Below are 14,124 nucleotides of genomic sequence, written 5' to 3' on the forward strand. Positions count from 1 at the left end.
GAAATTCAGTGAGGTCACCAGAACAATGCTCTAGGTAGTCACTAAAAATAGATTAGAGACTGGATCCTTGACTTTCATGTCTGTCTATCTTTAGAATCAGTGACCAGTGGAGTAGAGGTGCCCAAGGTGCCCATCACTCTGTTCCTCCAAGATGATTCTAAGGCATAAGGAAGGTTGAGGCATGGGCCAGCAAGACCTAGTCTTCTAGTGTCTGTCTCTCTTAGCAGCCATCAATTGGCAGCAGCTTCTAGGCTCTGGGTGGGGCATGGGGTGTCCCTCCTTTTTCAGTACAGCAGTCCTTTACTGCCACACCTAGAAGTCACTGATTTACCCCTGTCCTCCAGATCTCTTACTCGGTTTTGTTTTTGTTTTTGTTTTTCTCTGTATAGCCCAGACTGTCCTGGAACTCACTCTGTAGACTGGCCTTGAACTTAGAAATCCACCTGCCTCTGCCTCCCAAGTGTTGGGATTAAAGGCCACCGCCGCCTGGCCAGATCTCTGACTCTTACAGTCCTCCTGCCCCTCTCTTTTGATGTTCCCCAAGCCTTGCATAGAGGAGTTATAACACATATGTCCAGTCTATTTCTGAGCAGTCCACATTTGTTCTCTGTATCTTGCCATTTTTCTGTCTTGATTTCTGTGGAACCTCCCTCTCTGCTGTATCCTTCCTTCTTAATGATTCTTCTCTGGAGAAATAACAAAATATTTTAACTTTAGATGCTCAATATAAAGCTGTTTCTTGTGTTAAAAATGATTTGGACTTTGACTTTATTGTATTCTGTGTATGAGTGTTTTGCCTGTATGTGTGTTTGTGTGTCTCATGTATGTGATGGGTGCCTGCAGAAGCCAGAAAAGGATCTCGTCTAACTGGAGCCATAGCTGAATGTGGGTCACCATGTAGATTCTGGGAACAGAACCAGGGTTCTCTGTAAAAGGAGCCAGTTCTCTTAATGGCCGAGCCATCTTTCCAGACCCCACACACAGCTGTTTCTATGGAGCAACTGAAAACATTTAAATCTTTTTCTTCTTCAGGATGACTTTTATTTCCTAGCCAGCTCTCTTGGCTGTTTTATGGGCTGATACCTTTGTCTGTGCCTCACTCTCTTCCTTTCCCTAGTGCTGGGTCTGAGATTGTGAATGTCAGTCAGTCTCTGACATTTCGAGGCCCCAAATGGTGGCAGTTTGAGTTACTGCTTCCTCAAAGAATACTCTGAAGGCAGGGGAAAAATATATACACATGGAGAATTGCTTAATTAAATCCCAAAGGGATGGAGGTTCTTTTCAGATGGAGAATATATAGTCAGTAATAGAGACCATTGTTTTTTGAGGCAAGATGTGTTTGGGAGCCTGGGAGAACATACCTTCTTGCCTTTTCCTATGTGGTGTTTGGCCTCACACTGCCGTTTTGTTCATTGGGCTCCTTTCTGCACACAAGTAGCCTTGGAGACCGTTGCTCACTAGTGATGTTTACTATCCTCTCGGGAGAGTTCCTTGCCAGGTGATCTGCCAAGCTCCCCTCTAATGACTGTGTTTCCTCTTCAGGGCGAACACTGTTGGAGAAGCTGTTTAGCCAGCAGGAGAACGGGCCTCCAGAAGAAGCAGAAAAGTTTTGCTCCCGGATCATTGCCATGGGTCTTCTACTTCCGTTTAGTGACTGCTTCAGGGAACCCTGCAATCAGAACGCTGGGTCAAGTTCAGCTCCTTTTGATGTAAGTAGGAGAATCCATTTCTGTCTGGAGGGTGGACTGCAGTTGGAGTAGCAGCTGTGATGTGTGTCTGCCCAATCACCTGACAATTTAAAAACAACATGTGATGCAAGCTTCCTCTCCCCTGGGCCACTCAAGGGAGCAGATTGTCTTTTCTATATTTTTCTTTGGACTAGGGCATTCAATGTAGTTTGCAAATCCCCTTTTCAAAAAACTAAACAAAACAAAGAAACAAAAGAAACCCAGTCCCTTAGTTTTCTAGCCTGCTTTAATTAGGCTTATAAAGATCGTTCAGAATTCTTCTTTCTGGTAGAGACTGAAGATACATAGGCAAAGGGTACTCCCTGGACCATACCATACACATCAGTATTTCTGTGTTGGTCACAGAGACATTCCTTCAGAAGCGGTACCAAAGGGCAAATATACTAGTCCCCGTGGATCACAGGTTTCCATGGGCACTAGAATGCTATGTGTTTTCCCAGATCATTTGTGCACTAATCATTGGCAAGAAGAAGCAATCGCATCTGCCCTTACCGGTGCCCTGACTCAGTAAGGGTTAATAGTGAGGAACTCAAAAGGCATGATTGGAAGGCATCATGAACATCAGCACTCCCGGATTAGCACCTTCCAACCAGAGTAGTGTTAACTTCCTCAGGTATGTGGTGCATGCATAGCATGTTTTCAAGGATGCACCTAAATCTGAGAATTCTCATATGTGCATCTTTCATGAGAAGCTGGGTGGTCTGGGTGGATCTCTTTTGCAGAGCCCAAAAATTGAATGATTGAGGACATTGAATTCTGATTACATAGGTAATTACATTTTTTTCTTCATATTTGCTAAATCTACCTCTAAAGACAGTGAATGTGAACAGAGGCTGAGGTCAAAAGCTAGTTATAGAGCCAGGTTTGGTGGCTCATGGCCATAATCCCAACTCCTGGAAGGAATGCAGGAAGAACAAGAGTTTCAGTTTGAGCTATACAGTGAGGCTATCTTTGTTCCCAGAATCAAAGAACAATGTCCATGCTTGGCCACTCTTCTTCCTGCTAACCAATCCTAACTGGTGATCTTTCCCACGCCCTTTTAGTAGTGCAGAAGAAATCTCATAAATTATTTTGAGATTTTAGTTCTGACTTGTGAGAAAATTTCTAGATAACTCCATGACTTGTGAACCTTCTTTGTTTTTGCATATTTTTTATCTTTTATTTATTTTATTTATTTTTGTACACTCCAGATTTTAGTGCCCTCCTGGTCCACCCTCTGACTGTCCCACATCCCATACCTCTTCTCTGCCCCCCTGTCTCTACAAGAATGTCCCCATCCCCAACCCCAACAGACCTCTAAACTCCCTGGGGCTTCCAGTCTCTTGAGGGTTAGGTGCATCTTCTCTGACTAAAGCCAGACCCGGCAGTCCTCTGCTGTATATGTGTTGGGGGCTTCATATCAGCTGGTATATGCTGCCTGGTTGGTGGTCCAGTGTTTGAGAGATCCCGGGGGTCCAGATTAATTGAGACTGCTGGTCCTTCAATAGGGTCGCCCTCCTCCTCAGCTTCTTCCAGCTTTTCCCTAATTCAACCACAGGAGTAGGCAGTTTCTGTCCATTGGTTGGGTGGAAATATCTGCATCTGACTCTTTCAGCTGCATGTTGTGTCTATCAGAGGGCAGTCATGATAGGCCCCTTTTTGTGAGTGCTTCATAGTCTCAGTAATAGTGTCAGGCCTTGGAGCCTCCCCTTGAGCTGCATCCCACTTTGGGCCTGTCTCAGAACTTTCTTTTCCTCAGGCTTCTCTCCATTTCCATCTCTGCAGTTCTTTCAGACAAGAACAATTATGGATCAGAGTTTTGACTGTGGGATGGCAACCCCCTCCCTCACTTAATGCCCTGACTTTCTTCTGGAGGTGGCTTCTACAAGTTCCCTCTCCCTACTGTAGGGCATTTTGTCTAAGGTCCTTCCCTTTGATTCCTGAGGATCTCTCACCTGGTTCATTCTGGAGGGTCCCCCAACCTCCTACCTCCCAAGTTTACCTTTTTCCATTTTTTCTGCTGGCCCTCAGGGCTTCAGGCCTTTTCGCCCACCCAATACCACATCATGTTCCCCTCTTCCAAACCTCCCCCACTACTTTCCCTCCCAGGTCCATCCCTCCCTCCCCCCTTGTGATTTCTTTTTTCTCCCACCCAAGTGGGACTGGGGCATCCTCTCTTCAGCCTGTCAGCTTGTTGACCTTTTTTGAGATCTGCAGGCTGTATCTTGGGTATTCCTATACTTATTTTTTGGCTAATATCCACTTATTAGTGAGTACATACTATGTCCTTTTGTGTCTTACCTCACTCAGGATGATATTTTCTAGTTCCATCCATTTGCCTGCAAAAGTCAGGATGTCCTTGTTCTTAATAGCTGAGTAGTATTCCATTGTGTAAATGAACCACGTTTTCTGTATCCATTCTTCTGTCCTTGGACGTCTGGGTTGTTTCCAGTTTCTGGCTATCACAAACAAGGCCACTATCAACATAGTGCAACACGTGCCCCTGTGGCATGGTAGGTCATCTTTTGGCTATATTCCTAAGAGTGGTATAGCTGGGTCTTCAGGTATATCTATTTCCAATTTTCTGAGGAACATCCAGATTGATTTCCAGAGTGGTTGTACCAGTTTGTAATCCCACCAGCAATAGAGTGTTCTTCTTTCTCCATGACCTTGCCAACACATGCTGCCACCTGAGGTTTTGATCTTAGCCATTCTGATTGGTGTGAGGTAGAATCTCAGGGTCATTTTAATTTGCATTTCTCTGATGACTAAGGACTTTGAACATTTCTTTAGATGTTTCTCAGCCATTCAATATTCCTCTGTTGTGAATTTTTGGTTTAGTTCTATACTCCATTTTTTGATTGGGTTGTTTGTTTTTTTGGTGGCTTCTTGAGTTCTTTATATATTTTGGATATGAGGATAGGATGTGGGGTTAGTGACCATTTTTTCCCAATCTGTAGGTTGTTGATTTGTCTTATTGACTCTGTCCTTTGCCTTACAGAAGCTTTCCAGTTTCAAGAGGTCCCATTTATCAATTCTTGATCTTAGAAAGTGAGCCTTTATGGTTCTGTTTAGAAAATTTCCCCTGTGAACCTTATTTTAAGTTCTCTCTCTCTCTCTCTCCCTCCCTCCACTCTCCCTCCCTCTGTCCTTCTTTTCTTTGCTTTCTGTCTATCTTTCTTTCTTTCCTTCTTTCTTCCTTCCTTCCTTCTTTCTTCCTTCCTTCCTTCTTTTCTTTTTTTTCTTTCTTTTCTTTCTTTCTTTCTTTTCTTTCTTTCTTTCTTTCTTTCTTTTTCTTTCTTTCTTTCTTTCTTTCTTTCTTTCTTTCTTTCTTTCTTTCTTTCTTTCTTTCTTTCTTTCTTTCTTTCTTCCTTCCTTCCTTCCTTCCTTCCTTTCTTTCTTTCTTTCTTTCTTTCTTTCTTTCTTTCTTTCTTTCTTTCTTTCTTTCTTTCTTTCTTTCTTTCTTTTGAAAGTTATTAAATAGCATAGCAGCTAATCACTGCTAGGTAAATCTTTTTCTCTTGTGGAAAGAATGAGATAGTTTTAAAAGTTTCTGCTTATCTCTTTGGGAGCTGATTCTGGAGACAGAACTAGGGGACTACTGTGTGGATTATTATAGAACTAGATTCAGGTAGCTATCAATACAGAATTTAGAGATATAGTAAACACAATACAGGTAGAGGGAAACACTAGCTGTGTCTATATTGCATGCTATTATCTAATTATAACAGCCTTTGCCATCTTCATGAGAGCAGTTGTGATTCTTTGCAAGGTACTCTCAAAATCTAGCCCCCATAGAAGAAGGGGGTCAGAGTGGGGTCATTCAGATTCCAGCTACTCTTCTCAGCTGTATGTAACTCTGTCCAAATTTCGGGTGGCCTTGGGGTCTTGGAAGGTGATAGAATATATGGTGTGTGCAAGATTAACTGAAGGGGCATGGAACTTTGTCTCTGCAGTTGAAGGGACATTGTCAGCCAAGCTGGAATGAGAGTTTTCATCGATGTAGCTGTTTAGGGAGTTCACCCCACTGTAGCATCCCTCCCCTTGCTATGTAAGCAAGCATGATAAGGCTGTTGGTTTGACATGTTGGATTTCCACAGAATTGTTATTTTGAATGTCATTGTTGCCCTAGCTGGGATGAGTAGATCTGTGAATGAGTTCCTTCATATTGTCCAGAAGTTCACATGACAGTCTAGCACTTGCTTTTTTTTCTGAAAGCTACTACCAAATTAATTTTATTTCCCTCAATAAAGCTCAGAATTAAAAGGCCTTTTCATTTAGTAAATATGAAACTGGAATAAACCGAAAAAAAAAAAACCCAGGATATCTCATTCCCCTATTTACATTTTTTAAATTATTAATTTATTATTGAGATGCTAGAGGATGAACTCAGGTCCCAGACATGTGAGGAAAGGATTCTACCAATGAACCTTTCTCTTTCTCTTTTTAAGTTAATCTGGTTATTTCTCATGTGTCACCTTACTTACCCTAGTGATAGAGACTAGAGCCAGCCATGTTATCTTGGAAGATGGTTAATTGTCACTTGGAATTAAAAAACAAACACACAAAATAGGAATTTCATTTCCCAGCTAGAAGTGATTTTTTTCCTCCTTGCCATATTCATTGGCTGTATACTACCTCTCTAGTGCCTCTACCAACTGAATATAAAACAGAGGCAACTAAAGGGACTCTCATGGGAAGTGTTGTTCCATACTCTAAAATACCAGATCATAAACAGTTTCAGGGTTTACTGAATACAGAGATAAGGATTTTTTTTTCTCAAACTATTTTTCTCAAAATACTTTGATATTTTGAGATTTGAAAGACCGGGGAACGGAGATGAATGTGCTCATCTCCAAGGAGAGACTTTTCTCATAATTAGTCTATTGATTTCCAGAAAAGAATTGTGTGTATTTCCAACCAACAATTCTCCTAGGGATAGTTCTTTATATGATGGAACCCAGTAGGATTCAGGTTGTAACCAGTACTCTTTTTGTCTCCTGATTTTGTGAAGCATCCTACCTGCCTCTATTTATATATGTCAATAAAAATATCTATAGTTTTTAATATATGGAATCTTACTGATGCAGTTTATAAATTGACTTACTTCAGCTAAAGTTTTCAGATTTATCTTGTATCTTCTTAGGGCTTACCATTTTGATTCCTCCTGCTATAGAAAATATAGAAAATATAAAATATAGAAAAAATTCCCCTCATATTACTTGATAAAGGGCTTATGAACTTTAAAGTTTACGTGTAGTTTTGAGTGTTCATGTTAATTCTTCCACAAATGCAAAGGAAATTTATCCTATTTACCAAGTGTCAACAAAATTCATGATAAAATAATTCAAGTAAAAAGAAATGCTTTATTAAAATAACATCCAAAAAGGAGGGGAAAGCAATAAATATAGGTCAATGGTCTGGGCATTGGTTTTAGTGAAGATGGTCCCCTTAGATTCATAGATTGAATGCTTGATCCCTAGACAGTGAAGCTGTTTAGGAATGACAAGAAGATATGGGTCACTTGGGGGTGGGTTTCCTGGCTTTGAAGACCCAAGCCATTCTTTGTTGTTCTGCCTCTGTCTGTCTGTCTCTCTCTGTGGGCATCCCCCCTCCCTGTCTCCATTTCTCTCTCTGTGGCTCACTGTTGTTTTCTCAGTATGCAAGCCCTCCACTGCTGCTCCAACCCTATGCTTGCTTGGCCTGCTACCCCATTTCCTGCTGAGATGATGATGATGATCATTGACTCACTCCCTGAAACTATAAACAAACCCTCAATTAAATGCTTTCTCTTATAACTTGCCTTGCTTGTAGTGTGTTTATGGCAATAGAAAGTAACTAAAACATTCTGCAATTTTGGGACTTCAAAGGCTGAGATAGGGCATGCATGAGTTTAAGGCCAGTTATGGGCTATAGTAAGACCGTGTCTTAAGATTAAATAACAGGGGTTGGTTGGAGAGATGACTTAGCAGTTAAGAATACTGACTGTTCTTCCTGGGGTCGTAATTTCAATTCCCAGTAACCGCATGGTGGCTCACAACCATTTGCAATGGGATCCATGCCTTCTTCTGGTGTGTCTGAAGACAACAATGTGCTCACATATTATAATTAAATAAGTAAAACTATGAAGGAAAGAAAGCAAAGTGTACAAGTCAGAAAGAGGTGACCTTTGGTACAAAAGGTCACAAGCAAGGGTAGATGAAACAAAGAGATCACCTAGGTTTCTACTCATGACTACTTATGGAAGTGATGTGTACAAGTGTGCTTGAACATAGGTTCAGTTTGAACAGTTTTATGTACATGAAGGAATTCAGCCATGCCCATTCCTGATTGGTTGATATTTACAAATGACAACAAGTCATGGTTCATTGATAAGTCCTGAAGACAAAATGAGACTTTCCAGAGGATAGGGAGTTGCTTATTGGAGCTTAATTGTGATTCAGAAGTTTTATATAATTTCATTGAAAGGATTTTCTCAGTTTTCATTTTTTACTACTGGGGATAGAACTTAGGGCCATCTAATGCCCTGAACTATATCTTCAACTCTTGTTTCTTGTGTTTCTGAGGGGGTGATTTGTGTATCAGTTGACTTGAATACCACTTCCACTTTTATTTGGGGAGCTTCTTTGTGAACAGCCTTCTCTTGAGGGCTGAGTCCCTAGCACCATTGGGAGGGAAGCATGAAAACCACTGAAATGAGGAAAACACAAGACTAAATAAGATAGAGAAGTACATTTATATTGATAGCCAATCAATATACTATGATTGACCATGGGACAGAAAACAGCAAACGTGTGTAAGAGGAATCTCTGATGGTCATACTTAGCTTGCAACCCCAAAGATCATGGAAGACAGTTGGCTTTAAGGACTGGCCCAACACTGACGCCATTCTGAGTACAATGAGGCTCCACAGTGATGCATTCGGCTCTTATCTCCCAACAGTGGGACTAACGAGCCCCTATGTTTATGTGCTGGCATGCTCACTCACCTTCTAACACCTGGATGTCTGAACATCCTTCTCTTAGAGACTTCTCTTCAGCTGTCTATCACTCTGGAGTTGTGGCACAATGACTTCTTTGACTTCTGATCTCTTCTTGTTAGGAGGCCCCTAGGGTAGATCAGACTTCAGCAACAGGTTGTATCACAATTTGTTATCTAGCCATAGCCCCAGGAGTCATGGACAATGATAACAGGGATCTGTTTTTAAATGCTGACATTTGTGTGAGAACACAAGAGGGGCCACTGGTTCAATATATCCTCAAAGTTCTTATCCTTGGATAGGACTGCCAGCCTTTTAGGTAGGTGGGCCACTGAAATTTTCTTTTGATAATGCTTCTGTGTCTTCTCCCCTGACAGGGAAGCTATGGCTGCATCTCCTTGCTGGAGCCATGTGCTGCCCACTCTTTGTTTGTTTGTTTGTTTGTTTGTTTGTTTTGCTGCATCTGTCTTCTGTTTCTCTGCAAGTTTTAGTTGTTCCACTAGTTTCTGTATGGTTTCTGATATCCTTCTAGTCTTCTTGTCTTGAATTTGTGTCAATTATTTTTTTTTTTTTTTTTTTTTTTTTTTTTTTTTTTTTTTTGGTTTTTCGAGACAGGGTTTCTCTGTGTAGCCCTGGCTGTCCTGGAACTCACTCTGTAGCCCAGGCTGGCCACAAACTCAGAAATCCACCTGCCTCTGCCTCCCAAGTGCTGGGATTATAGGTGTGTGCCACCACTGCCACTGCCTGGCTAGGTTCTTATTTTAAGCTGAACTTGTACATGAAATTTTACTGTTTTAAAAAGATTTTATTGAGAGAGAAGTCAAGATCCCACTAAACCTAGTCTGAGTAAGGCATTTTTCAGTATAATGAACTCTACAGGCAGAAGCCCTGCCTTTTAAACCAGTGAAATGTTACTTTCGGACTGTTGCTACTTCTCTTAAATGCAGCATGTTATAACCATTTATTCCAAAAGAAAAATAAATTTAATGGCAAAATTCTACAATGTGGTCGGTATTTTAAAGTGAATTTCAATGCAGCAATAAGCTTCCATACACATTGAAGTCCCATTACAGGAAATTGATATTTATTTATTTATTTATTTATTTATTTATTTATTTATTTATTATTTAAATATTGATATTTATTTATTTATTTTATTCAATATATTCTTTATTTACATTTCAAATGATATCCCCTTTCCTGGATCCCCCCTCCCTGAAAGTCTCATAAGCTCTCTTACCTTCCCCCTTTCCCCAGTCACCCCCCTTCCAGCAAGAGCATGTGGGTGAATATATGTGCAGTGGTATATTGTTAAGTTGAACTTCCTGGCTTTTGATTTGAGGTTTGTAGGAGTCCTGAAATGGTTGGCTTAAAGTGAGAATGCAGATGACTTGGATTGATTATGAACACAGGAATGAAAATAATATCTTTTATAGACAATGGGAGGCATTTATTTTGCAAACGCCAGTTTCTCTCTGAAGTGAACTCATCTAGGCAATGGCTAATAACTATTTTACAAATGTGTATAAGATGCAATCAATATTGTTCATTAAGTGCTAACAATGTATATTTGAGTGCAGGTGTATTTCACCCCAGAAGGAGATGTCAGAATTCCTGGAGCTGAAGTAATAGGTGGTTGTGAGTTGGGGGGAGTGAACTTTGGTCTTCTGTGAGAGAAGTACCCTCTTAACTCTCTCTCTCCAGTCCCTGTTCGATTCCTTCTCTTGGGACAGAATGCAGAATTATATTCCACTCCTGTAGTCACTATGTTTGAACACCCACCTCTGCACCTGTCCTATAACATTATATATGTTAAATTGACTACTCACCCAGTATTGTCTAAATGCAGCTGTCCTATAACATTATATATGTTAAATTGACTACTCACCCAGTATTGTCTAAATGCAGCTGTCCTATAACATTATATATGTTAAATTGACTACTCACCCAGTATTGTCTAAATGCAAGTCAAGATTTGTTTGAAGGCATTCCCTAGAAAAAGTCAGATGGAAAAGTGGTTCTTGAGGAAAACAGTAAGGAACTTTCTTCTTGTGTATTTTTCTCACTACTCCTTCCCACTGGCAATCCTGCCCATCTCTTCTCATTAGAGTTCCTTACTGTTTTCCTCAAGAACAACTTTTCCATCTGACTTCATATTTTATTTAAGAAATATGTTTATTTCTTAAGGAATAATATATGGATATGTATTAAGATATTCCAGTTTAGCTTCATTCTTTGAAGTACACATACTTTGACTTTAGAAAATCTTCCCAGTATTAGTAACTTTTTATGATCACAAGATATATTGAGGTATCAAATTATGTCTCATGCTTGTATTAGTGATCATATCAGAGTAAAGTAGAAGATCTTTATTATATGTTTTATTATACAAATACAGAGAGAGAGAGAGAGAGAGAGAGTCTTTTAGCTTGGAGTTCACTATATATATTCCAGGTTGTCCTGGAACTTGTGACAATCCTCCTGCTTCAGGAGCCGTTTATAGGCTTGAGCTGCCACACCTACTTTTTATATATTGTCACTTTTCTGATTCATTTGAGTTTGGGAAAGAGTGGTGTTAGATTTCTATAATTCATTCTACTACCTCTCAGTGGAGATGATGCTTTCAGCATTGGTGTGGACAGAGAAATATTCCCTACTATGTGCTTTAAAAATGTCATTGCATGAATTTCATGAAAGTTAGTGTATGCACAGAGAAAGGAGTATAAAGGACAGAGAGGGCTGACAAGCGAGAGTAACATGGGAGAGAAAGACATCATATTGTCTCCCATGTGAGATATGTATATAAAGAAAATATAGGTATTATATTATATTATATTATATTATATTATATTATATTATATTATATTATATATATTATATTAATACATGAGATGCAGAAGCAGAAGGGGACTCTGTGTGGAGTGAGGAAGGGTAACAGGGAGAGTGGGAAGGAAGATTCTACAGAGGAAAAGTGACAAGGGGTCGATTTGAGCAAAGTACATGTGTGGCTCAAAGATGTTTGGCGCCTTCATAAAGGAGCTCCTTATTCTGGATGCTAACTAAACATTTTTTTAAAGCGGAAATCTTTTTAAAAGACACATTTGGGATGCACTTTTTAAGGCAGTGACAAGCGTTCTTTGTGTTTGCTCATTTGAGAGGATCATGCTGCTTCGGACACACATTTGGGCTTCCGGAACTTGGAATCACCCATTTGGCACACAGTGAGTGGTGGTTCCCAGTTCATCTTGACTGTAGGTGATAGGCATTTTAAAATGAGTGATTCAGCCCAAAGCTTCTGTCCTGACTTTCTTTTCCTTTCCTATGCCCAAGTAGTCATCATTTCTGTTTAAAGGAAGTATATATTGTGCAAGTATTCATTGCATCTTCATAATGAGCTTGATGAAGGGTTGTATTATTTATAGAAGAAATCAAAGCACAGGAAAGTTATGTTCCTGGCTGCTCCTACATGAAGACTCATGTTCTTCTCTTTTGAACAGTATGTCTACCACTGGCTTTCACTGATGGGTAGAATCAGGACACAGTGACCAAGTGAAGGTGCTTTGTGCTGAGAATACAACCAAACCAGTCAGGAGCTTGTAAGATCCCCTTCCCAGCCCTTATTAGACTTTGGACACTGGAGGATTTATTACATTTTTCATTGTGTAGATCAGAGAATAGCAAAGGTATTCTGTAAAGATCCAGTAGACAGTATATTGGAATCCAGTAACTGTCTTAGAGGCTTTGTGAAATCACTCGGAACATTGGGGAGAGTCTCGAGGAACCATTGAACTGTTTTAGGCGTATCAAAATATAAAGGTTGTATGTCTTTCATTTGTTATTTTGATATGCCTAAAACAGCTCAATGGGTGGGCCACTTCCTAACCTCCATGTGGCTCATCTACCACACTCAGATATTCTTCATTACTTACTGAAGTCTATATTCCATCTTTGTTGCCCTAGACATAGTTAGGCAACTCTCTTGGGGCTCTCAGGCTCCTACGTGGTGGCTATGCTGACTCTACTCTCTGTCTTGCACCTTCTCCTGGCATGGTGGATCTCCTCCTTCCTTCTTCTTTCCTATCTCTTTCTCTAGCCCAGGAATCCTAAAAGTCCTGCCTCTCTCTACTCTGCTCAGCCATTAGCTGCCAGCAACTTTATTTACCAATCAGAACCAACTGGGGGCAGGGTCCTTCAGATTTTCACACAAACAATTTTGGGGACACAAATTAATATAACATAAGCAGTATTAGGCCAAGCCCACTATAGAGGACAGGGGAGCAGGAAGGTGAGGAGTAAAGGAGACCCAATAGGGAATGTGTCATATTAAAGATGGAGGACATTGACATTAAAGATCTTTAGCATCTAGTTCCAGAGAGCTGAAAAGGATGAGATTTAAATACAGGTGTACTCTTAGAAAGGAAGAAGATGAATTTGAGTGGGATGGGGGAGCAGAAAGAAGAGCTCAGATATATCCGGCCTTTTGATATTTATGGCTGGAAGTTTGGGGCGAGGTGCCTAGACTGATTCTCTGTGAATTTGGTGCTTATGGGGGCTTCTAAGGGGTGGATCACCTTATATAGAAGCACTTTCATTTGGGCACTGCACACTTTGGAATGAGGACTGAACAGAGTTTTTTTTTTAAACAACAACAACAACAATAACAACAACAAAAACACCTTTAAAAAAAGGTTGCTGTCGTAGAGCCAGCATGGATGGATGTCATCACTGGGCCTGGTGTCATCTGTATGTGGCAAAGGGGAATCATTCAACCGATTCCCAGTTGGTTTTCCTTGAGTGTATTGACCACTTTCCTTGTTGCTGTAGTAAAACACTTGTCAGGAAGTGACTTACAGGAAGAAAGGCTTCTTCCTGGCTGTAGGAGGAGTGTGTGGCCTGCTGGAGGTGTGGCAGGGGCATGGCTCAGAGCTTTGGCAGCAAGACTATAAGGCTGATGGATCACAACCAGGTATATAGAAGGAAGCTCAAAGGGTGTATCTACCTCCTCATGGTTTTTCTTCCTTCCTTAGAGTATGAGTTACTTGATAAGCTTGACTCAACTTTTCAGGCCATATCAGGATTCCAGTTGCTATCTGTTCTGAGTTTGGTGTTTGTTTGTTTGTCTTGAGTTCAGGGCTTCATGCTTGCTAATCTTGTACTGTACTGAAAGGCATCACTAGCCCTTGGTGCTTACAACAGCCTTCAGCCTTTAAAAGCATAGAAAGGCCATCACAGCAGATTCCCTGTAAATGCCTTGTAATGGGCAATGCATCTTCATAATGAACTTGTTGGTGAAGGGTTATATTCTTTACTAAAGAAATTGAAGCATAGGAAAGTCACGCTCCTGCCTGCTCCTACTTGAAGTCCATTGGCAGCACAAATCCCCCCAAAAGTATTTTTGTATTTCTGGCTATCTCCTGC

At 40.5% G+C, this 14,124-nt stretch overlaps 1 protein-coding gene across 1 annotated transcript in view; it reads left to right on the forward strand.

Annotated features, from left to right (window-relative positions):
• Positions 1-14,124, forward strand: part of Fmn2 (formin 2) — a 339,622-nt gene that overhangs the window by 36,796 nt on the left and 288,702 nt on the right. The window contains exon 2 of the mRNA XM_052201126.1: positions 1,543-1,709. Coding sequence (XP_052057086.1) covers positions 1,543-1,709 — 167 coding nt within the window. The remainder of the gene's footprint in view (positions 1-1,542; positions 1,710-14,124) is intronic.

This window comes from Apodemus sylvaticus, chromosome 12, assembly GCF_947179515.1.
Source record: "Apodemus sylvaticus chromosome 12, mApoSyl1.1, whole genome shotgun sequence".
NCBI lineage: Eukaryota > Metazoa > Chordata > Mammalia > Rodentia > Muridae > Apodemus > Apodemus sylvaticus.